This window comes from Neofelis nebulosa, chromosome 12 (genome assembly GCF_028018385.1).
Source record: "Neofelis nebulosa isolate mNeoNeb1 chromosome 12, mNeoNeb1.pri, whole genome shotgun sequence".
Classification (NCBI taxonomy): domain Eukaryota; kingdom Metazoa; phylum Chordata; class Mammalia; order Carnivora; family Felidae; genus Neofelis; species Neofelis nebulosa.
This window is the reverse complement of record NC_080793.1, coordinates 7,752,085-7,776,277: the sequence shown is the minus strand read 5'-3', so window position 1 is coordinate 7,776,277 and position 24,193 is coordinate 7,752,085. Positions and strand designations below refer to the sequence as shown.

At 57.0% G+C, this 24,193-nt stretch overlaps 1 protein-coding gene, 1 long non-coding RNA gene and 1 other non-coding gene across 8 annotated transcripts in view; 2 read left to right on the top strand and 1 right to left on the bottom strand.

Annotated features, from left to right (window-relative positions):
* The window catches only part of CERCAM (cerebral endothelial cell adhesion molecule), a 33,901-nt gene extending 10,152 nt beyond the window's left edge, over positions 1 to 23,749 (top strand). The window contains exons 2-15 of one of the 6 annotated variants that reach the window (XM_058693934.1): positions 5,658 to 5,811; positions 12,630 to 13,539; positions 14,948 to 15,058; positions 15,234 to 15,351; positions 16,370 to 16,504; positions 16,608 to 16,812; positions 18,517 to 18,636; positions 18,971 to 19,047; positions 19,134 to 19,240; positions 20,060 to 20,192; positions 21,787 to 21,914; positions 22,055 to 22,258; positions 22,651 to 22,906; positions 23,211 to 23,749. In XM_058693934.1, coding sequence (XP_058549917.1) covers positions 13,343 to 13,539; positions 14,948 to 15,058; positions 15,234 to 15,351; positions 16,370 to 16,504; positions 16,608 to 16,812; positions 18,517 to 18,636; positions 18,971 to 19,047; positions 19,134 to 19,240; positions 20,060 to 20,192; positions 21,787 to 21,914; positions 22,055 to 22,258; positions 22,651 to 22,906 — 1,791 coding nt within the window. In that variant the 5' untranslated portion in view covers positions 5,658 to 5,811; positions 12,630 to 13,342 and the 3' untranslated portion in view covers positions 23,211 to 23,749. Of the gene's footprint in view, positions 1 to 5,657; positions 5,812 to 7,579; positions 8,175 to 9,056; positions 9,150 to 10,149; positions 12,548 to 12,629; positions 13,540 to 14,529; positions 14,602 to 14,947; positions 15,059 to 15,233; positions 15,352 to 16,369; positions 16,505 to 16,607; positions 16,813 to 18,516; positions 18,637 to 18,970; positions 19,048 to 19,133; positions 19,241 to 20,059; positions 20,193 to 21,786; positions 21,915 to 22,054; positions 22,259 to 22,650; positions 22,907 to 23,089 lie in introns of those variants that run through there. The other 5 variants (XM_058693933.1, XM_058693932.1, XM_058693936.1 and 2 more) reach the window with 5 other exon arrangements.
* LOC131492299 (small nucleolar RNA U3) lies at positions 5,099 to 5,315 on the top strand. Its single transcript, XR_009251996.1, has one exon. It is a non-coding gene; the product is annotated as a small nucleolar RNA U3 (small nucleolar RNA).
* On the bottom strand, positions 6,744 to 8,882 carry LOC131491263 (uncharacterized). Its single transcript, XR_009251380.1, has 2 exons — positions 8,520 to 8,882; positions 6,744 to 7,185 (listed from the first exon to the last, which is right to left on the bottom strand). It is a non-coding gene; the product is annotated as an uncharacterized LOC131491263 (long non-coding RNA).
* Positions 23,750 to 24,193: the final 444 nt, after the last annotated feature.

Genomic DNA, 24,193 nt, shown 5'->3' with positions numbered 1-24,193 from the left:
TGCATAGCATGTTTCAGTTTATAAAAGATGATGTTCCTGGCTGGCTCAGTCGGTAGACCACGCGACTCTTGATCTCAGGGTCGTGAGTTCAAGTCCCACGTTGGGCATGGAGCTTACTTTTAAAAAAAGGGGGGGGCACCTGCGTGGCTCAGTCAGTTGAGCGTCTGACTTTAGCTCAGGTCATGATCTCACAGTTCGTGGGTTCGAGCCCCGCATCAGGCTCTCTGCTGACAGCTCAGAGCCTGGAGCCTGCTTCAGATTCTGTGTCCCCCTCTCTCTCCACCCCACCCCTGCTTGTGCTCTATCTCTTTCAAAAATGAATAAATTTTTTTTTTAATTAAAAAAAAAAAAGACTTCCTCTCCAGGAGATGACAGGGCAGGGAAGCTTTCCAAATGAAAGCCACCTCCACCCACCTGGGGTGCTTTATCCCATCACTCTGTGCTCTTGTCTCCATCACACATATCCTCTTCCTTCACCTGTTGTCTTATTTATCCACTAAAATGTGAGCCCTATCCAGGCAGGGATATATATGTATACATACATATAGATAGATATGTATTTTTTTAAAGTTTATTTATCTTGAGAGAGAGAGACAGACAGACAGACAGACAGACAGACAGAGAGAGAATCCCAAGCAGGCTCAGCGCTGTCAGTGTGAAGCCCGACCTGGGCCTTGAATGGTGAGATCATGATCTGCACTGAAATCTAGAGTCGGATGCTTAACCAAAATGATTGAGCCACCCAGGTGCCCCAACAGCCACCATATATTAAGCACTGGTGCTGGGCTAGGCACTTTTCATGATCTCTACAGCTTTGTGAAAACTGCCATCACTTGGCCCCATTTTACAAACCAGGAAACTGAGGCCCAGAGACGGGAAGCTACTCCCCCCAGGTACAGAGTTACTGAGTGACAGAGCCAGGTCTTCGACCCAAGTCTGTCTAACTGCAAAGCCCACCTTGTTAACCATGCCAACGTGATACCTGATACTGTTACCCCAGTACGCCGTGGGGATGAAGCCACTGGAAGTTAAGAGTTTGGACCGAGTCCTATTGCCTGATTCCGTTTAAAAAAATTTTAACGTTTATTTTTGAAAGAGAGAGAGAGACAGACAGGGAGCAAGGGAGGGGCAAAGAGAGAGGGAGACAGAATCTGAAGCAGGCTCCAGGCTCTGAGCTGTCAGCACAGAGCCCAACTAGGGGTCCAAACGCACGAACCATGAGATCATGACCTGAGCTGAAGTCCGACGCCCAACTGACTGAGCCACCCAGGCGCCCCGACAGCGTACATTTTAAATGGGCAATTGCATGGTGTGTGAGTTACATCTCAGTAAAGCTGCAGAGGAGAGAGGGGTGGGGGAAGGGCAAAATGGGTGAAGGGACGTGGGAGGTACGGGCTTCCAGTTATGAATGAGGAAGTCACGGGAATAAAAGGCACAACACAGGGAATATAGTTGATGATACTGTGATAGTGCTGTTGTATGGTGACAGATGGTAACTGCACTTGTGGGGCAAAGAGTAACTGTAGAGACATTGAATCACTATGTTGTACACCTGAAACTAATGTCACAGTGTGTAACTACACTCGAATAAAAAAAAAAAAAATCTTTGTTTTGAGCAAAAAGAGTTGCAGGGAGCGCCTGGCTGGCTCAGTGGGCAGAACATGCAACTCTTCGTCTTGGGGTCATGAGTTCAAGCCCCACGTTGGGGCTTAAAAAGATAAAATAAAGGGGCTCCTGGGTGACTCAGTCGGTTCAGCGTATGACTCTTGATTTCAGCTAAGGTCATGATCTCAGGGTTCATGAGTTAGAGGCCCGCGTCAGGATCTGGGCTGACAGTGTGGAGCTTGCCTGGGATTCTCTCGGTGTTGATGTGAGCATTAAATGAGATAGTAATACGTGTCATTATCCCCATTTCATCGAGGAGGAAACTTAGGCCCAGAGAAGGGAAGTGACTTGGCCTGGATGTAGAGCTGGTGGGTGACAGGTGAGGGCTCTCCTGGGCCCCTTGACACTGCTTCTTTTAACATTTCTGTAGACTGGATCTGTGCTCCCACCCATCCCCATCACTGCCACCACCGCCTTCCATCCTCCACTTTCTCTGGGGCTCTGAGTCTCCCCACTGTCCGAGCCCAGAGCGCACCGAGGTAGCGAGGTCCCCCTGGAGCACAGGACGCCCTCTCCCCAGCCCCCACCCTGCTCCCCTCCTGGGGCCATGATGCTGTCTTGCTTTTGCTTGTAATAAAGAAAATATCTCAGCTACCCTTCCACAGTTGCTTGGCAACCCCAAAGGGGGGTGGGGGGAGCCAAGGGGAGGAGGGAAGGGAGAGGACTCTGGAGCCAATCTGGAGACAAAGAGTAGGATTTCGGTGACATGGAGCCTGTTCTTAGTGCTAACCTGGCCTGGCCGGGAGGCGGGCAGGGGTGGGGGCTTCCTCCCACCCCAGCGGCTCACACCAATAAATATGCATTAGGGAAGTGGGCAGAGTTTTTCCCACAGACCTGAAAGGCCACAGCTGACCTTTCTACCCTCTTTATGTACCAACGTGACAGTCAGAGAGAGCAAAGAGCAGGACCCCCTGAGACGCCTCCCCCCACCGTGGCCTTCTGACTTGGGGAAACTTTTCACCCTCCTCCTTCCCCTGGCCCCAGACCAGGTCACAGCCTGGCCTGGGCCCCTGTCCCAGGGGTTTCAGGTGGGAGTCTGGAGCTCCCAGCCTCAGGGTCGGCCTCAGGCCTTGTGGGCCTTGGTGGCACGGAGCCAGGCCTGAGGCTCTGGCTCAGCCTGTAAAGGCGCTTCCTGTCTCCTGGGCCAGTCTGCCTGTAGCTCCCCATATTGTGCCCCTCCCGCCCCACCTCTGCCTGAGGCCTCCTCCATTAGGAGCCCGTTCTTGTTCTTCGACCAGTCCCTTCCAGAGTACTCTGTTCCTCTTCTCCTTTGGGGTGGGCCCCCTCTTCCCCAACCCCCCTACTTCTGCAGTGCCCTCCTTCAAAAACTAGGAAGCCCTCGAAGCTGCCGTTTCCCTGAAGTGAAGATGGCATTTGGGGGGTGCAAAGGAAGGAGGGTGGGGGTGGTGATCTCTCTCCCTGGTGCCCTGGCTCGCTGGCCGCTGGCCGGGGGGGTGGAGAAAGTCTGCTCTGAATGGAGTCAGTGTAAAGACAGGAAAAGCAAACACCTCAGCCTGGGCCCTGCTGGCCTCTTTGGGGTGGGGTAGGATGGGGCAAGGGCCCAGGTTCATCTCAGCCTCTCCCGATCAGCCCCTCTCCTGCTCCTGAGAGCCCACGGCTTCCTGGACCCCTGGCCCACAGCATCCAGAAAGGAAGTGGGTTTAGGGTCTGTGGACAAGCCCCCCCAAGAGACACCTTCATCAGAATCTTTCCCTGCGCCGCTGCCCAACCCCCAGCCAGTGCCCTTACTGCCCGGCAGATGCCAGGAACATCTGTGCCTGGGAAGGGCAGTCTGGCACCTGAAGTCCTGCTTGACCAGCCCTTCTCAGCAGCAGGAACTGGGTGGGAAGTCACTTTGTGCCAGAGACGGCCCCAGCAGTGCCATCTGCCTCCCGGGCCGAGGGGACCCCAAGATGCTCTGCCCAGGTGAGTTCTCCTCTGGCCCCATGACCAGAAAGTGAGGGAGGGGGAGGCTAGGACCATCCCCCACCCCCCAAGAATCTGTGACATTTTCCTCGCCCTCTGTGGTGCATCTCACCACCCTCCGTGGTGCGTGCGTCTCTGGCACTTGGGTGAGGGGAGCTGAAGGGAAGGATGGTCGAAGAGGCTGGAGGGAAGTCTGAGGATGGAGAGACAGGAGGGGCTAGAGTCTGGGGAGCAGGACTCCGGGGCTCCAAGCCAATCTTTCCATTAGCCTTGTGGAATCACAGAGGCTCCTGTGATGGTCTCCTTTGATCACTTCGATTCTAAAAGACTCTGGAATGAGCTCAGAGAGGGGCAGCAACTCATCCTGGGTGACACAGCCAAGTTGGCAGAGCTGGGACTCAAACCCACCAGGCTCCCTTAGCACCCCGAGGGCAGTACTGGTGGTACCCTGGGCACCACGCTTGGCCACCTCTCCTTCACTTTCCGAGTACGGCTTGGTCCCTCTGGATTTCAGGGGTGGAGAGGAGCAGACTCTGAACAGCACCTCCCAGGGCTTCCTTCCCTTTCCTGTCCTCTCCCAGGCCGGGCACCATGCCCAGGACTGGGCCACCCCTGTCACAATCTCCTCTGATTGCCCCTGGAATGCCACGGTTGGTCTTTGCCTTAGAGATCCCGAGAACAGGTCCCCTTTGCTCGCAGTGTCTAACCATAGTCCCTCATGCTGTAATCAAAATCCAACCACTTCCTGGAAAGCAAGGTCAACAGCTGACCGACTGCCACAGGGTCCTAGCAGTGCCCACCTTGAGGTGCCCTGGCTATGGGACTTGGCTGCAAGGATCTTACTGAATAGAAACAGGCAGCCCTCACTGAGTCAGGCACTGTTCTAAGGACTTCTGTGTACCTCACTGAATGGTCACCACACTCCTACAAGGTGAGTTCACTTTTACAGGTTGGAAAACCGAGGCACAGAATGTTGAAGTAACTCGTCCATGGACACGCTACCAGGAAAAATCAGAGTGGGGATTGGAACCCATAACCTGGCTCCAGAGCCAGGGGCCCTTAAATGTTCTATCCTGCTTCTTATTCTTAGGAGGTCTCCACCAGAGGTCATTTCGTCCAATCCCCTGCATCTGGGTGTCTGCCCAGGCCAACCTCTATTCACAGACAAGAATCAATCTCGTTTTTAAAAGCACCTGCTCCAAGGGTGGAATCCCCCCCTGGGGGTAATCAGACATTTATTTATTCATAGCCTTCTGGCCTGGGAGGAGAGGCCCTCCCACCCAGAACTCCCCAGGGTCCAGCTGCCTCATTGCCCCTCTCCTTCCCACTGCAGTGTAATCAGAAGTGAGCCGGTCCTGCCTGGTGTCTCAGCTCCACAGACTCAAAGCTGTGTGGCCCTGGACAAGTGGCTCAGCCTCTCTGAGCATCAGCTATCAGCTGTAAACAGGAGTTAATGATGCACCTGTTTTATGAGGTTGTTGAGTATTAAGCCATCAAAGGTGATGAAAAGACTGTTTCCAGGGGTCATTTCTATCCTCTGTCATTGACAGTTTCAGTTTCTCCAGTTTCTGGAACCCTAGAAAACACAAGAGAAGCAGGAGGCAGCCTTCTCTCCTGGATGTGAAACCAGCTCTTGGTGTTGCTTCTGCACCTGCCACTTGCCATGGATAATTGTCCTTCTCTTCCTTTGGGAGAGCAGGAGAGAGAGGATGTCACTGAGTGGTCTCTGTCATTTAAAAAAAAAAAAAAAATGAAATCCAGAAAGGGGTTAGTGATCACCATGCCTGGCACCTGCTGTGAAATGCCCAGAATAAAGTGGTGAATACTTCTCACTATCACCACCATCATCATGGAAATCCCTCTGTTCGTAAGATAAGAGCCTCATGCTTTGGGCCTTATAGTTTAGCCTCCTCGTTACAGATGGGGAAACTGAGGCCCAGAATGGGGAAGGACTTGCTCAGGGTCACCTGGCAAATTGGTGGCAGAGCAGGAAGGAGCTCCCAGGCCCCCCCCCCCCCCCCATCCACAGTGGAATCCCCATCCCTTCTCCTTTGCTCCCTCCCCAGCTCAGGCCCTCCTCCGGGGAGCCCCCTGGGTCCAGCACCCTGGCACCCAGTCTGGTCCAGGCAGAGCCCAGGAGAGAAGTAGCAGTGCTTGGAGGAGTAGGCGCAGAAGCCGTCGCGTTCTCAGCCCTGGCTCTTTGTCTGCTGCTTTGTGATGGTAAGTGCTCCCCCTAAATCAGTTCTGTGACACTGTTATTGTTGCCCAGGGCGCAAGAGTCTAAACTTTTCCCCTGAGGTCAAGAATGTGGCCGGTCCCCAAGCCGCCAGGAGCAGGGGCCTGGGTGGCTGGGGGTGGGGCTGGGGCCTCACCCCGAGCTGGGGCGAGATGTGGAGGGGAGGGGGTCAGCGGGAACAAAACGCTTTGAAATGCCTCCTCTCCATCACTGCCAACATTGTCCGCTGCCCGCGGGGGGCCTGGCACCGCCTCGCTGGGGCTCCGGCCCCCAGCCCTGGCCAGGCCCGGCCCGGCATCTGAAAATGGACAGAAGGTTATTGTCCCTCTTCGCGGTCCTTTGTCTGCCCCAGTTCCAGATGTCTAGGCTGGGACCAGGGAGCTGACCCATGGTGGGCAGGGGGAGAGAGGACAAAGGGGGAGAGCACGGGTCACTGCATCCTGAGGGGTCGTTCCCAGACCCTGAGATCCCACCCAGCCATGGCCCAGTCACCTTCTGGGCTGTCTCAGCCCTGGGATTGTCCCTGTTCCCTTGTCCCTTCTCCCCCTCCCACCAGACCAGGTTCGGGCCACAGGAAGGAAGGCCACAGGGGTGCAGGAGTTAAGTGCAGGAGGCCTTGGGATCCCCACAGCTTTACCCCAGTAATTGTGATCTTGGGCAAGTTGTATCTCCCTTGCAGCCTGCTGTCCCCATGGAGGTTCCACAGACCAGGGTCCAGAGCCTTATGTGCCAGCTCCATACTGGGTGTGGGGGTGCACAGTGCTAGGTGGGCCACTCAGATCCTTCCAGATTATGGTTAGCAGTCACAACAGTAAGGGGTGATACTTCCCACCCCTCTCCGGGTTGGGTGCTGGGCTAACCACCTCACCTGCATTATCACCATCCTTTCACAACAAAAAATCAAAGACACAGAATATTGTTCTCACGTCCATTTTCCAGTTTTGGACCGTGACACTGAGATGTAAAGTCACTTGCCCAAAGCCAGGATGCCAAGAACAGCAAAGCCAGGATTCTAGCCCAGGCTGACCCGCAGCCACCCAGAGGAATGATCTACTACTAATAAATACTTGGAAGGTATTGAGCACAGAGCCTGGCATGGCTCCGGGAGCTGGTGGTGACTCCGCCCGTCAGTGATCCCATTTCACAGATGGTGCTACCGATACCCAGATACCTTTCCTGGTGGGGTCGGGGGGAGTGTGGCGGGCAAGGAGCTCAGGGAGAAACTTAAATAGCAACAGCAACAGCCATTCCAGAACCGCCAGGACTGGCCGGATAGCGGCAGGCAGACCAGTTTCAAACGCCAATTCTGCTTGGGCTCGGGCAAGCAACTTACACTGGCCATGCCTCAGTTTCCTCATCTGTAAAATGAAAACATTCCCGACGTCACAGGGATGTGGTGAAAATTAAACTAGATAATACGTTGAAAGTACTTAGCACAATGCCTGGCACACAGCAGTGAATGATGGCTATTATTATTCTTATTGCTATTGTTATTGTTCTGAACAAATTTGTCCCTTTGAAACTTCCTCTCACCTGGGGTCACCTGAGGACAAGGCTCCGATGAGAGGAGGGGATGTCAGGTTAGCAGCTGTTGAGGGGGTGGGCATAGCAAGGCTTGGTCTTCTTGGGGGGTCTCTGGAAGTCTTGCAACAGGCTACTCCCGCGGGGTGGGGGGCTGGGGTGGTGGATGTAGGAAGGAGCTGGCTGGGCCCAGAGGAGTTAACAGCTCCCAGGCCCTGGCCCAGTGGGGCTGCCACGCTGCAGCCCCAGCCACAGCAACAATTTTCGCAGAGCTGCTTCCTGATGGGCAAAACAGCTGGCTACCCGGGGAAAACAGCTGGCCTAGCCCCAGCTTCCTGAGGACAGAGGCAGAGCCTCAGAGGAGGACAGCTCCACATCTGGGGTCCTGGGAGATGAGGGCATGGCCAAGAGGGAGAGGGTGGTCCTCTGGAGTGGGTGTGGGCGTTGGGTGGGACCCCTGGAGATGAGAGGGTGTGGGCGGATTCTTGGAGCAGAGGCCAAGGTATGCTAGGTCTAAGCAGAATGAGCAGAGTGACTCCAGCTGGGCAAGGGGTCTCAGTCTCCCCTCAAAGAGGAAAGATGAGGGGCAGGGGAGCCGATGGGGGTCGAGCCTGCACTCAGCCCTGGGTCCTCTTGGAACCGGGCTCGGAACTGAGCTAGGAAGGAGCACAGGCGGGTCTCCTGGACTCCTGTCTACCGAGCTGCACCCAGGACCAGAAGCAGGGCATGGGCCCCTCCTCTGGCCAGGATGCTGGGCTCCTTTGGCCACAAAGCAGGACAGGGGCCCAGAGAGCCCCCAACCCAGGAGACGTGAAGCTGGCAGCTGGTAAGAGCTCCATCCAAGCAACCTCTCTGCCCTGGGCCCCTGTTCCTAGCTTGCTTGGCTGCCAGGCTGTGAGGACGCCCAACCTTGAGGCTCTGTCTGGGCCCTGGGGTTCCCCCAGGCTGCCCCCACCCATTGGCAGGGAAGAAACACCTGAGACCTCACATGAGGTTGGGCAGGGTAGGCGGAGGGTTAACACGGGTGTAACCAGAGTCCACTGGACCGGAGCCACCTGCCTGGGCTTCTGACCCCCAAGTCCACAGGCCAGACACCCCTAGTTTCTTTCTGACCAAGGGGGCTTCTCTAGCCCACCTTCCTAACCTGCAGGAAGAGGGGGTCGGCCCCTACCTTGGGTGTGCCAGCCTCAGCGCCCCTCTCCCTGATGAAGGCCATCCTGCAAAGCCTTTGCCAGCGGACAGGCCTTGGAGCAGAGGCTCCCAGCGGGGAAGAAGGCGCAGGGGAGGGGGACAATTCTTCCGGGGTCTCTAGCTCCCAAAGCCAGACTGAAGCCTAAGGCGCTGGCGCCACCACCTGGCTCTGCCCAGAACCACAATGGCTGAGGGATGGGTGTGAGGATTCTGGGAGTCCGGGTGGGGTCGGGGGTAGCCCAGAGCCCAGTTAAATGTTGGCCCAGGGTGGTCTGGACTTATTCAGCAAGAAGGGCCCAAACCATCTTTTGTTTTGTTTTGTTTTGTTTTGTTTTTCCCAGGCATAGAGTCTACATGACCCCGAGAATGAGGCCATAGGCCCCATAGAACAGCAGCTTCAAAGTTTAGCCCGCGTCAAAACCGCCTGGCAGCCTTGTGGCTTTAACGTCCGCTCCCACGGTTTCTGACTCTGTGCGTGTGGGGAGGGGCCTAGGAATTTGCATTTGTAACAATGTCTAGGTGCGGCTGATGCTGGCTGGTCTGGGGACCGTGCTCTGACAACCACTGCTTTAGCATTTCTGTGGATCTGGCCCGCTATTACCTCTGCAGAGTATGTCCTGTTATTCTATCTGGGGGCAAAAAAAAAATTAGTGGAAGTACAGGTGCATGATCAGCCCACCTCAGTCTGTGACCCACCGTATTTCTACTGAGAGCCCACCTTAGGTCCGGCTGGCCCTGCTCTAGGGCTGGGGATAAAATGGTAAACGAGATGGATGGGTCCCCGCCTCAGAACTGACAGCCAGGAGGGTCTGGAATGTGATCTTCCCACCCGGGAGTCTAAAAGGCAGCTCGAAATAAGGTCCAGACAGACCTCGAGTCACAGTCCACAAGCTTCATCTCAGGTCTTCCCCGTTCAGTAACTAGCCCACCAGCCAGTCCAGCTGCAAGCCCCGAGTCACCCAGATTCCTCACTCTGTCTCCCGCACGGAATCCCACAAGGCAGGGGCTCTGCCTCCATAGTGCGTCTGCTCTCTGCCCACTGTCATCTGTCTCTCTGAATGTGATCTCCTCCTTCCCTCCTTGCCCCCCTGGCCCACCCTCTGCGTGGCAGCCAGAGCAATTTTTTAAGGCATTATCATTATCACATCACTTCTCTGCTTACCCTCTCCAATGTCTTCCTTTTTTTTTTTTTTTTTTTTTTTTTAGTGTTTATTTTTAAGAGAGAGAGAGACACTGCGAGTGGAGGAGGGGCAGAGAGAGAGAGGGAGACACAGAATCTGAAGCAGGGTCCAGGCTCCGAGGGGTCAGCACAGAGCCCGATGCGGGACTCGAACTCAGGAGCTGTGATATCATGACCTGAGCCAAACTTGGATACTCAACGTACTGAGCCCCCCAGGCACTCCCAAGCGTCCTCCTGTTGCACTTAAAACACATCCAAAATCCTGATGCAGCTTTAAGGCCCTGGGTGGTCCTCACCTCTTCCCATACTCCCTTGCTCCCTGGGCTCCAGCCACTGGCCTCCTTGCTTGTGCCCCCCGCAGGATCTTGGCCCAACCTGTCCCCTCCAGGTGGAACACTCTTCTGCTAGAACTGCCCTTAGCAGAGAATGAATGGGATTATATAGGGTGCCATGGCAGGGTAAGTCCCCCAGACATGACATGGGGAAGGCTTTCCAGAGGAAGTTAGTTGAAGGCTGAGACAGGAGGGCCTATAGAAGTTCAGGCGGAGAAAAAACAAACAAACAAAAGGATGTGGGACAGTCCTAAAGCATGGAGTGTTCAGGAAAACTGTACATAGTCCAAATCGGCTTGAGCAGGTTAGAGGAGAGGGGAGGTCAGAGGAGTCAGAGAAGTGTCACATAGGCCACGCAGGGCCTCGCTGCTCTGTGAGGGGTTTGAGCCCTATGCTGAGGGCAGTGCGCAGTCCCTGAAGGGTGTTAACCCAGGGCATTTAGAAAGAGTGGCTGAGGGCAGAATGGTTTCTAGGGAGAAAGTGTGGGGGGCAGGTCTCTGGGAGATGCTGTGGGCCAGGTGAGTGGTACTGGTACACCGGTCGAGCGGCAGAGCAGAAGGAAAGAGGTGGCCAAGTGCCAGGGATATTGAGGAGGTGGTTTTGCCAGGATGAGGTGATGGAGTAGGTTGAAAGAGGGATGCAGCATCAGTGACACCCAGCTCTCCAGCTTGAGGGACCAGGTGGCAGAGGTGCCATTCTCTAAATTGGGGAGGCCACCAGAGGGGGAGATGTTGGGGGGGAAGGGTAGGGTTCTGTTTTGAGCAAATGGAATCTTGGGGCACTTGGCTGGCTCAGTCGGCAGAACATGTGACTCTTGATCTCAAGGTTGTAAGGCTGAGCCCTACCCCTGAGTGTAGACTTTAATTTAACACACACACACACACACACACACACACACACACACACACAGAATGTGGGTCCAAATGGGTAGTGGAGACACTTGCGGTTTTCCAGAAAGACAGAGTGGCCCACGTGGTCAGCTGCTGAAGAGAACCCTCTTCTTGGTTGAGGAGGTAATATCCTTTGTGGGGAGTGGCCAGGAGGACTCTGGTCTTGGCAGGAGCCATTTGGTGGAACGGAGATGAGGAAGGGACCCTTGGAGCAAAGCACAGATCCTAGTTCAAGGGGTTTGGAGGGAGAGAGAAAGATAAGACTGTCGCTGGGGGCCCGCAAACAGCTTGGTGTTTTCCTGTTTTAAACTGGGGGAGATTCAAGTCCTTTGGAATGTCAAAGGAAGCACCCAGAAGAGAGGGAGGCTGATGATTCCAGGAAGGGCAAGGGCATTTAGACCTTAGGGGCCTTTCCATCTTGAGGAGGGGGTACCTCTTCCCATGGTACCAGGCAGTGAGAGCTGCGGTAGGCTTGGGGGAAGGGGATGGAGGTTTGCAGGCTGGAAATGAGAGCTCCCAGGTGAGGGCTTCTCTTTTCTCCAAAAAGTATCAGGGAGATCCTCCTGGAGCAGAGATTGCAGAAGCTGTGACATGCCACTGAGGAGAGGAGGCAGGAGCAGCACAGGGGAAACGGCCCATTGGGCCTGGTCAGAGTCCAGTGGAGAGTGGAAATCCTGTCTGCAGTAGCCCCAACATGCCAAAAAGCAAGATGGTTATACGGTTTTCCCAGGCAGGGTTGATGGGAGAACCCACAGGCAAGGGAGTCAGTGAGAGGCTGGATCACTTGATGGACTGGGGAGAGAGGAAAGGGACAATGGGAGGGGTCAATGCATTCAGAGGAGAAGGAGGAGAATTGAGGAGGAGGAGTTGAGGCTGGAGAAGAATTTGGAAACCCCTGTGACCAGCAGGATGGACAGAGGCTCTGGGATGACTCCAGGATGGGAGAGGAGGGGCACACTGCTTCCTTTTAGAAAGGGAATCCCCATTCTGGGGCTGGGAGTGCCTTCTGGCCAGAGGCTACCATCCAAGGGAAGGGACTCTCCCAGAGGACCTCAGACCTTTCATTGTAGGACCACTAGCCACCTAGAAGCTTTGGAGTGGGTGGGGCTGGAGACCAGGACTCCAGGGTTCAATGCCCCCACAGGTTGCCCCATCTTCAGGCAAGTCCACTCCTTGCTGGTTCCCCACCCTTCCCCTCTCAGCAGAGTTAGTGTGTATAGGCTTAGCCCTCTTCCCTGACCCTGGAAAGAGACTGAAGGGAGACCCAAAAGAGCCATAGGAAAGTAGGCCTTTACGGTGGGGAGGGGCGGGTGAATGGAAGGGAAGCTTGGCTTCTTCTCCAGTGCTGTCTTTCAGCCCCAGCAATTCTTCCGGGGCCAGGCTCCATGCCAAGAGAAGCTTGGAGTGCATTCATTCCTTGCAAACCCACCCAGAGGAGGACCAGAGTTGAACCAGAGAAAGTGATACTGAGCTGGAACCTGCCGCTGGTGCCTTCAGGCCCCTCCCTTTCCTGCCCTCTCCTAAGAGAAGCTGGAGCCCCCTTCCCATCTCAGCTGGGGCCTCAGGACCCCGACTCTGCCCCAGGGGAGGCTATACCTCCTGCTTTGTGCGTGGCTGGGTCAAGGTGCGGGGTCTGGGGTTCCCCCTAGCTCTACACGTAGCCTGAGAGTGGCTTTGCTCTCTTAAAGGGCCGGAGCACCGCCGGCGCTGGCGGCGGAGGCGAGGACGACGACGCGTGGAAGACGCAGCGCTCGGGACGCAGCTGGATGGCGCGCCCAGGGCCGGGGGACCCCTGCCCCGCCCTCCAAGCCGGTGTCGCCGCGCAGGTCTGAGAAGTTCCGCATGGGCCCTCCAGAGGGCGCCCGGGGGCGGGGGCGGGGCGGGAACCGGGGAGCCCGGCTAGGGCCGCCGCCGGTCGGTCCCGCCCCGCGGGGCTGCGACTGGGGTCCGAGGGTCGGATGGGTGGCCAGGGATTCCGGACTCAGGGGCGCCGGACGCTCAGTGGAGCCGGATTCCGGGGGCTGAACGCTCCGGGCTTCGGAGTGGGGCGTTCTCAGGCACCGGGACGGCTCGGATGCCGTCCCCCGGGACCCTCCCCTCTGCCTCCCTTCCCCCCGCCGGCGCCCAGCCGGGAGGGCGCTGCCCCTGGCTCGCGAGTGGGGCGGGTCTCCGGGCCCTGGTCCTCCGCTGCCCCTGGCGGAGGAGAGGGCACTTGAGAATCGGCGCGTAGCGGGTGGGAGGGGGAGCCCACTCTTCGGGGGTACGCTCCCCCCACCCTCTCCGGCCGCCTCGGCCCCGCCCCGGCCCCGGGCCCCGCCCCGGCCCGGCCGCACCGCCCACTCCCCTCGGCCGGGCCAGAGCCCCGGGGGCCGCTGCCGCCGCCGCCGCCCGAGCGCCCGCCATGCGCGCCGCCCCCGCCGCCCCGCTGCTCCAGCTGCTGCTCCTGCTGGGGGCGAGGCTCCAGGCTGCGGGAGTCGTGGAGCCACCGCTGCCCGCCGTGGTCCTTACCATCCTGGCCCGCAATGCCGAGCACTCACTGCCCCACTACCTGGGCGCGCTGGAGCGGCTGGACTACCCCCGGGCCAGGCTGGCCCTCTGGTGAGAGAGACTGGGCATTGGCACCCTCTGGGCATGTACCCCCGGGTCCCACGGACAGCCTCCACCCCAGATGGGCTCGTCTGCTCGTCCAGACACCACCCAGACAGGCCCCTCCCCTGGCAGACAGGCCCTCCGCAGTCGCGAGCCCCTGGAAAGAACCCCTTATCCCCTTGGCTCTGCGGACTGACCTCTGAGGACTTAGGTTGACCCCGAAACACTCACCCCGGCCCCTACTCCTCCAATGGGGACCTCCTCTGGGTTTAAGTGGGGTCCTCTTGCCCTAGCTTCAGAGCCCAAACTCAAGCCCCGTGGGCCCTGTGACTGGCTTGACCTGGAGTGGAGCAGACAGGAACAGCTGGCCTTCCCTGGGTCCCCACGTGGCAGAGATCAGCAGGACTGGGGGATCCTGGGGAGCAGGTGAGGGTGCTTATCAGTCTGGTTCCATGCTGCTCTGCAGAGGGGTCAGAACTGCTCCTTCTCTGGGCTGGTCCCAGCCTCTCTGTGGAGGGTGTGGGTCCTGCCATCCGAGGGCAGAGCCCCTTCCCTAGAATCTCTCCCCCAGCCGTCCCCACAGGGCGCTGGAATCAGAGGCCACAGTCTGTGGAAGCCAGAACAGGGAGGAGTCCCAAGCTGAGGTTGGGGATAAACCGAGAGAAATGACAAACTACCCCCCACAACACACCAAAGTTGGGCTTGGGGTGGAGCGTGGCCTGGGGAGGCGGCCCACAATGACCACAGTTTGGGAGTTAGTTCGTTCCCACCCCGCCAAGACGTGACACGTAGTTAGTCCTCACTTCTGGGGAACTGGCTTAAAGGGGCAGGATCACCTAAAACCTGGGGTCTTGGCTGAGCCCTCTGCGTCCCCCTCTGTCCTGGGAGTCCCTTCCACAGAGGAGAGGTTGTGCTCTGTGGTAAGGGAGCTCCGTCCCATCAGCCCTTCTCAGGGGATGTTCAGAGTATGGCTTGGTCCTTATTACAGCTTTCGGGCAGGGGAGGCAGCAGCTCTTCTGTTCAGTCCTGAGAGGGGGAAGGGACTGACCTGTCTCCTGGCGAGGACGGAAGGTATCGGGGGCACGTGGCAGGTGTGTTCCTCAGAGTTGAGGTACTTTTTCTTTCAAATGCATTCGTATCCTGTCGTCTCAGCCCATGAGCCACGCAGGACAGCTTACAGTTACAGAGGCAGAAAGTGAAGCCCAGGGACCGATGGGACCTGCCTGAGGTCCCGCAGTGGGTCACAGACCTGTGACTGGGACCCGGCTGCTTGCCTTACTCTGTAGCATACCTCCTTCCGCTGCAGCACCCAAGGGTCTAGCCTCACAGGTGCTGGTGCTCCAGGGGTCACGGCTGCCTCGGGGTTTGGCTCCTTCGTGGCTCTGCCCCCTCACCCTTCTTCCTCCCGTGTCCCCAGGTGTGCCACGGACCACAACACGGACAACACCACACAGATGCTGCAGGAGTGGCTAGCCGCTGTGGGTGATGACTATGCAGCTGTGGTCTGGAGGCCTGAGGGGGCGCCCAGGTGGTGATCTCAGGGGCAAGGTTCTTGGGGAGATGGGCAATAGCTATAACCTAGAGAGGAAAAGGGACAGCCCCAAGCCACAGCCTTCAGGCCAGGGCTCTGTCCGCTGCTCTGCAGAGACGAAGACCACATGTACCTGCCCCAGAGGGAACATCTCGTCTCTTTACCCTCTCAGGTCCTACCCAGATGAAGAGGGTCCCAAGCACTGGACCAAAGAAAGGCACCAGTTTCTGATGGAGTTGAAACAGGAAGCCCTGACCTTTGCCAGGGACTGGGGGGCTGACTACATCCTGGTAAGAAAGCCTGGCTACGATGGAGTTTCCCTCAGGCGGCGGTATCAGTCCCTGATAGACATCTTGCTGTGACTTCACAAACCTGTAGGCTGGACCCTCCAGCAACCTGGGTCAGAACCCAGACCAGAGATTGAGCTCGGATCCCCATGTTGGAGTTCACATTAGCTACTAAGCCTGGATCCCTGAGACAGATTGCAGGGTATATACTGAGCCTAGATTCCTAGAGCCCGGAGTATAAACTGAGCCTGGTTCCCTGGACTAGAACTCAGAGTAGGTCTTTGACTCTATTCCCTAAGTCAGATCTAAAATAAAGTTCTCACGGGGCACCTGGGTGGCTCAGTGAGTTAAGCGTCTCACTTTGGCTCAGGTCATGATCTCACAGTTTGGGAGTTCGAACCCTGCATCAGGTTCTGAGCTGATGAGCCCCTTTCGACAGCTGAGAGCCTGAAGCCTGCTTCAGATTCTGTTTCTGTCTCTCTCTGTCCCTCCCCTGCTCATGCTCTTTCTCTCTCAAAAATATTTTTTTTTCTAAGTTTATTTATTTTTGAGAGAGATAGAGACAGTGTGAGTGGGGGAAGGGCAGATAGAGAGAGAGGGAGAGAATCCCAAGCAGGCTCCATGCTGCCAGCGCAGAGCCCGATGCGGGGCTTGAACCCATAAAATCATGAGACCATGACCTGAGCTGAAACCAAGAGCCAGACGTGCAACCGACTGAGCCACCCAGGCACCCCCCTCTCTCTCAAAAATATAAATAAACGTTAAAAAATGTTTAAGTAAAGTTCTTAGATCAGCAACTCAGGTTTAACCCCTGGACCCAATCCATGAACCAGTGCTCCAGACTAGATCCTTGGTCCAGAAACAAACTTACCTTGTTTATAGGTTCGAACTTTCTAACGGAAACCCTTCGGATCCCAGGAGATATGTGGGGTCTCTGGCAATGCAGAGGGATCCCACTCAGTGAATCCTTGGGGGTGTAGCCCAGACAAGGCTGGGACCTGTGACAGCCACCTCCCAAAAGTTCGCAGATACAGACAACATTCTGACCAACAACCAGACACTGAGGCTTCTGATAGAGCAGCGGCTGCCCGTGGTGGCCCCCATGCTGGACTCCCAGACCTACTACTCCAATTTCTGGTGTGGGATCACCCCCCAGGTAAGGCTGCGATGGAGGCCTCAGGTCTGTGGGCCATGGCGGGGGAGCAGTGCTCTGGGGAGGACGGGCCGCTGTCATAGCTCAGAGCAACCCTTTTCCCCAGGGCTATTACCGCCGCACAGCCGACTACTTCCCCACCAAGAACCGCCAACGCCGGGGCTGCTTCCATGTCCCCATGGTCCATTCCACCTTCCTGGTATCCTTGCGGGCTGAGGGAGCAGCCCAACTCGCCTTCTACCCCCCTCACCCCAACTACACCTGGCCTTTCGACGATATCATCGTCTTCGCCTACTCCTGCCAGGCTGCTGGTGAGGACCAGCTCTCTGTGAGCATTCCTGGAGGCCTCTGGGCCTTTGCACATGCTGCTCCCTCTGCTTTGCACACCCTTCTCCAGTCTCCAGTTCATCCTGTTAAACTCTTGTTGGTCCAGGTTGTAGCCTTTCTTGAGCCCGCTGTGCCAGTAGGCTAGATGTCCTTCTTCTGGATTCCTGGCCCTTTCATGCATTGTTTCATTAGGCAAATGTTTATGGAGCACCTACCATGTGCCAGGCACTGGGGAGACAGTGGTGAGTAAACTCAGGCAGCCTCTGCCCTCCTGGAACCTCCAGTCCAGTCAGTCCAAGGAGCTCACAAATCAATGTGCAATCACAGCCATGACAGGAAGGAATGTTTCTTGATTCTAGGTGCTCAGGGAGCTTAGACCAGAATAGATCTGGTCAGGGAAGGCTTCCTGGAGGGTATGAACTTTGAGGCTGAGATCTAAAATATGGGAAAGCATCAATAAGAGCAAGAAAGAGCATTTCAGGCAATGGGACCGGCAAGTGCAAAGGCCCTGTGGTAGCAGGGAACGTAAGAAGGCAGGTGACAGGAACCCAATAAGTGAGGGAGACATGGTACAGGCTGAGGCAGGGGCCAGCCTATGTGGACCTGACCAGCAAGCATCTGGTCTTTAGCCTGAGAACATTGGGCAGCCAGGAACACTCTGATGTTGGCATTATTTTTAAAATAGAAATTACTGGAGAGTGTTTGGGCTGAATTGGGCTAAATCCAGTCCTGAGAAAGAGAGATGGGAGTGAGACAGAGACACCAGTGTTGAAAAGAGAATCTTAAGAAGAGACTAATTCGGGGAGAATGAGAAGTGACCATCTAATCCAGAAGTGCCGTACGTGAGCAAGCGGGCTGCCAACAGTGGCCAGAGGGGAAAGCGTGGTAATTGGCTTTTTCATGCAAGGGGTATTGGTGGAGTCCGTTGCAGACAGGCAAGACAGGAAATCTTACCAAGTGCAAAAAGTGAGCGAAGGAAAAACAGAGTCATGGAGAATCCGTGAGAAGAAGTGGAAGTGTTCCCTTGCTTTTCCAAGGCTACCGCTGTTTCAAGGGGCAGCCGCTGGAAGGAATTTTGTAATGGGGTTTTGTCTGTATCATTCAGGCTTCCGGCGCCCAGCTACTGAGTCCCTGCTCTGGACCAGGCTCTGTGCTCCCTGCTGGGCATGGGGTTGACTTTTAAGTAAATACTGTGCGCCTGTCGCTGAAGAGTTCGCAGTCCATAAGAGATAAAAGGGAAATGAGTAATTACAATAAAGGTGACAAATATTGAAGAAATAGAAAAGGTGGAGGGCAGCGCGGGCGGGGCAGGAGGTGTGGGGTTGCTTAGAGGGGTCTGGGCGCAAGGTGATGGTGCTGGATCCAGGCGGGGCAGCAGGGACGGGCATAGGTGGGGGAGCTTTAGCGGGTGGGGCTGGCCTGGCCTGATGGTTGTGGTCAGGTGGGAGTTTGTCTGCTCCTCCCTCCCCAAGATGCTCACCACCATCCCCCAGCACCCAGCTGGTACTCTAGACACATCTGTTGAATGAATAAACCATCTCAGCAGAAGGGTCCCTTAGATACTGTTTGAGTAAAGCCCTTTCTCCCTCCAGCCCCACGGTTGGGACACTGAGTCCCCAAGAAGACACGTGCTTTGGGTTCTGAGAGCCCTGCCCCGCCTGCAGCACCCACCCAGCCTCTCTCCACAGGAGTCATGGTCCACGTGTGCAACGAGCACCGTTATGGGTACATGAACGTGCCTGTGAAATCCCACCAGGGGCTGGAGGACGAGAAGGTCAACTTCATCCACCTGATCTTGGAGGCGCTAGGTGAGGGCTGGGAGATAGGGTGCTAGCCGGCTGCCACTATTCCCTGCCACCCCCTGTGCCCCTTCTCCCAGGCCCTGGACCTGACTGGGCAGTGGGCTCGGGGTCTCACCTTACCTCTAATTCATCCCTCATCTCTGGGCAAGTCCTTTTCCCCGCTGGGCCTCATTGTCCCCATCTCTACAATGAAGGCAGGTGAATTCTATGATCTCTGAGGGCTCTTCCTGCTGGGTGTTCTGCCGAGGGGGCAAAAATGAAGTGGGGGGCTAGGACTCCAGGGTCACTGCTGACAAGAGCCAGTAGGGATTCATGATTAGGGGGTACTTTTCTTCTGCAGTGGACGGGCCCCCCATGTGGGCCTCAGCTCACGTGTCCCGGCCCCCAAAGAAACCCAGCAAAATTGGGTTTGATGAGGTAAGTCCCCTCAGCCCACAGGAGCGGGTTGAAGAGGTGGGTGGGCTCTCCCCTCCCTCTGCACCCACCTCCCCTTCCTCCTCCAGGTCTTTGTCATCAGCCTGGCCCGCCGGCCCGACCGCCGGGAACGCATGCTAAGCTCGCTCTGGGAGATGGAGATATCTGGACGCGTGGTGGATGCTGTGGATGGCCGGTAAGTCTCCCTGGGGGTGGGGCCCTGGGCAGCTGAGGGAGCAGTGTGGTCCCTTGGAGCCCCCTAGGAATGGGGAGAGCAGACAAATGAATTGAGTGTTAGCTGTTCCAGGAGGTACTCAAACAGGGCCTGAGTCATTGTGTCATAGAGAATCCCAGGGCAGACCCCGACAGGACAGGATGGCCTCCTTCAGCTTACTGGAGGGAGGAGAGTACGGTGGTTAAGGCCCAGAATCTGGAGCCCCGAGGCTTGCGCTCCAGCTCTGTCACTTACCAGCTGGGTGACCTCTGGCAAGTTACCGCCACCTCTCAGCCCTGCTGTGTGAATGGCAGACGATTGTGTCTCCCTTTTAGGACTTGTAAGGGCTCAGTGAGGATTTTGCACAGGGCCTGACACATAGTAAGTATTCCAAAAGTTAGGCTTCTTTATTATTATCAGGCTTATTCTTTTCCATCTTGGACTTAGGTCCCTGATGGGTGGGGGTGGGAGCGGGCCAGTCATGTGGCCCTGGGAAACCAGAGGTCACACGGCTGCACTTGCCCACTGCTGTTTGCCACTTACGCCCCCACCCCCACCCCCCGCCCTTCAGATGGCGGGATGTCCGTCTTTTCCCTGGGCATCTGCCCAAGGGGTAGATACCGTGTTCCCCACATTCATTCTGGGGAACATCTACTGACAGCTTCAGGCCACATGAAGCAGTAACAAGGCTGACATCTCCTTCAAACTAAACTCCAGGGTGCCCCCAACAGGCACAGGCGAGGCGCCCCTGGATGGGTCCCTGGCAGGCACCCCGTACCCCATTAGTCCCGTCTCCCTCAGGACGCTCAACAGCAGTATCATGAGGAGCCTCGGCGTGGACCTGCTCCCCGGCTACCAGGACCCCTACTCAGGCCGCACACTGACCAAGGGCGAGGTGGGCTGCTTCCTCAGCCACTACTCCATCTGGGAGGAGGTGAGGAACCCCCTTTTGGCCCACACCCCCCACAGGCAGAGCGGGGCCACCCTACTCACTGCTCTGTGCTCAGCACCCAAGGGAATCCGTGGGTGAATTCATATATTTTTAAAAACCTGGCCGGCAGCTTTTTTGTTTTTAATTTTTTTTTAATGTTTATTTATTTTTGAGAGAGAGAGACAGAGCGTGAGTGGGCAAGGGGCAGAGAGAGAGAGAGAGAGAGAGAGACACAGAATCCAAAATAGGCTCCAGGCTCTGAGCTGTCAGCACAGAGCCCGACGCAGGGCTTGAGCTCACGAACCATAAGATCATGACCTGAGCTGAAGTCTGACGCTTAACCGATTGAGCCACCCAGGCGCCCCAAGACCTGGCCTGCAGCTTTAAACTGTGTTCATCCCTGTATCTTATTCATTCTGTCATCTCTATTGAGCACCTCCTGTGTGCTAGGAGATATTCTGCTCTGAGAATACAGAGACAAACCAAAAAAAAAAAAAAAAAAAAAAAAAAAAAGGCCTTTCTGGTTCTCTTGGGGCTCAGGGACCAGGGGAGGGCACAGAAACCGAGGAAGAACGAAGCTTGCCATGGAGGGTAGATGTACAGGCTTGTCCTAGAGTATGGACCAGCCTAGATTCCTGGACTGATGTGGGGTCAGGGTGGCATTGAAGGGCAGTGAGAAGAGCCTTTTGGGCAGAGGAAAACAGTGGAGCAAAGACCCTGAGGCAGGAAGGAACTGTATGTTCAGAAGTGGGAAGAAGAAAGGCCTGGGACTTGGCCAGAAGGACTCAGCTTAGGGCTGCCGGTATGGGCACCAGTGAGAGATCACTGCCTGGCCACTGAGGAGGGATGAGGGGACTGGCCCTGCAAGGGGACAGTGCCCCCTCCAGGAGGCAGCACCCAGGCCCGCTTCTAGTTTTTATTTTCTACTGCAGCCGAAATATGTGCATGTGAGCTCATATTTCTGTTTGTCTCCCTCTGTCTCCGAACAGATGGAGACTGTCTCTGAACGTGATTTCTATTTCACCGTTGACCGTGCTGATTTCATGTTCTTTTCACATTTCCAGAAGTTACAAAAAGTACTTTTTCTTAGGGATCGTGGGGGGTAGGGTCTTTCTTCAGAAAAGTCCAGAAGGCCTGGTGAGGAACTGGGCCTGGAGTCCAGTAGATGAAGGTTCAGATCCCAGTTCTGCTATGGGCTGTGTCCTTGGACAAGTGGTCGTACCTCCCTGTGTCTCCGTCTCCTTACTACAGTACAGGGACGTCTTGTGTCCTGCCTCTCGAGGGTCCCTGGGATAAGCAGTAGTTCTGTGGCCCCTGGGGTATGGCAGCGCTCTGTGAATACAGCAAAGGTTATGATGGCTGTCATGATTCTACTTGAAGATTCTACCTCAGGGGAGGGGGCCTGGGGGGCCTTGAATGCCAGAGCAAGATGTTGGAATTCAGTGCCCAGGCGGTGGGAGCCCCAGCAGGCTTTGGAGCAGCTGAGTGCATATAACTCAGGCCAGGGAGAGTCAGTCATTGTCAGGCAGGTGGAAGGGGACAGCCTGAATCTAAAGAGCCATCCCCCTGTGTTGTGTCCCCTTCCCCCACACCACAGGTGGCTGCCAGGGGCCTGGCCCAGGTCCTAGTGTTTGAGGACGATGTGCGCTTTGAGAGCAACTTCAGGGGGCGACTGGAGCGGCTTATGGAGGAGGTGGAGGCAGAGAAGCTCCTGTGGGACCTGATGTAGGCAGCCTGCGCCTCCAGGGGCAGGGGAGAGGGACGGCCTCCCCACCGAGCCTGGCCTGTGGGATGCAACTGGGGAAGGGGTCCTCTGACACCCTAGGACCTACAGTGACTCCCGGGCCCCTTGGTGTCGCCCATAGCTACCTGGGCCGGAAGCAGGTAAACCCTGAGGAAGAGGCAGCCGTGGGGGGGCTGCCACATCTGGTGGTGGCCGGGTACTCCTACTGGACGCTGGCGTATGTCTTGAGCCTGGCGGGTGCTCGCAAGCTGCTGGCCTCCCAGCCCCTGCGCCGAATGCTGCCTGTGGACGAGTTCCTACCCATCATGTTTGACCAGCACCCCAAGTGAGTCTCCGGTGGGGGCAGGGCAGGGTCACCTGACCCCGGGGAGCCGACCTCCACAAGCATGAAGTCCCCTCGCTGGGCAGCTGGGGAGACTGAGGCTGGTGAGGCTGAGTCACTAATGCGAGGTCACCAAGGAGTAGCCCAGCCTAGCTTTGGAGTCAGACCAACCGAGGTGTAAACTCTGTGCTGCCGTGTGGTTTTTAGTCAAGCCACTTCTCTGTTCTGAGCCTCAGTTTCCCCGTCTGGAAAATGGAGATGACAGAAACTCCGCTTCTGGAGTTTGTCGTGAGGTCTTGAGGGGGAGGGCAGTGAGGGGCTTCGGGCAGGTGAGGTGCCCGGGCTCCAGGCAGGGCCCCGCCTCAGCCCTCCTGAGCCTTCCCCCGGCCTCACAGTGAGCAGTACAAGGCGCACTTCTGGCCACGGGACCTGCGTGCCTTCTCTGCGCGGCCCCTGCTCGCTGCTCCCACCCACTACGCAGGGGACGCCGAGTGGCTCAGCGACACGGAGACATCCTCACCCTGGGACGATGACAGCGGCCGCATCATCAGCTGGAGTGGCTCTCACAAGACGCTGCGTGGCACCCCCCTGGACCTGGCTGGCAGCAGCGGGCACAGTCTCCACCCCCACCACCCCCGGGACGAGCTCTAGGTGAGGGCGGGGCTGGGAAGAGCCCCCCCCCCCCCTCCACCGTGTGCCTCGGTTTTCTCTCCCCCGCAGGCTGACTGCATCTGGGTCTCTGTGTTCCCCTTCTCAGCCTGCCTTCTCCCCTCCCTCCCTCCCTGCGGCTCTGTCTCTGCGTGTGGCTCCCCGCATTTCTGTGTCCACCTCAAGCTTTCTCTCCCTGCCTGTCTCTGTCTCTCGGACCTTCTCTGTGTCTTCTCCTGTCTCTGCCTCTGCATATCCCACCCCCGTTCTTTCTCTTTCTCTCTTCTCGCCTCTTCTGTCCCACCAGGTCCAGGCAGTGACTCCAGAAGAGCTCTCAGGAGCCGGCTGCAGCTGGCCAGGGAGCGGACCTGGAGATCGCTGGCAGGAGCCGCCACCAGAAGCCACAGACCCCATAGAGACCCGACTGTCACCTTAGGCATGGCCACTCTGCCCTCTGGCCCCACCTTACGTGGGGAGAAACCACTCAGAGATGGGTCCCCTTCCCCGAAGTTCATGTAGCAAAAGGGCAGGGCTCCCAGGCCCTCTCACCCTCCTGACTCAGGATCCGGGGGGGGGGGGGGGGGAAGGTGGGGGGTTCCCCAGCCTTCAGTTCCGAACTGGGCCGACACCAGGAGCCCTGCCTTCCCCGCAGACCCAACTGCTGGGGCCCGTCTGCCATCTTCTACCTCCACCTCAGTCCCCTCCCCACTCGACGCCTGGGTCTCACCTGCCTGGGCCCACCCTCTCCCCTGGCCAGTGGGAAGTGCAGGGTGGGTGAGAGGAGGGCCCTTGCAGACTTGGCACATGGTAGGCCCTCAATAAAAGCCAGCTGGTGTGTGCACTTTATGTGTCTAACTCCTGGATGAGCCTCTTTGTGTGTCACGAGGTCTGGGAGGGAAGGGTTCCCACCAAGGGTGCCCATATGGAGGTGTCATGGCTGAGCAGTTGGAGAAGCAGAGAGAGGAGGGCAGCCTGGAGGAGGAGTCAGGCTGACTGGGCATGACCATCTCCTTGCCTGGTGATCTGGTGTGGATGCCATCCCTCCCTGGGTCTTAGTCTGGTGGTGAAATGGACATGGAAGAGAAGTGTCGTGGCTGGGTGGGTATGGAATGGCCCGGCCCGGCCCACAGTGAATGCTCACCCTTTGGGGCTGTCTTGGGCACCACTGGCCTCACCCTGCTGGTCGGGGGGCGGGGGGGGTGGGGCGGTGCGCCCAGAGCCGGGGCTGCTGAGCCTCCTTCCCTTTGAATCTTCACCTGTGCAGTTGCCACCCTTCCCCTGGGAGAGGTG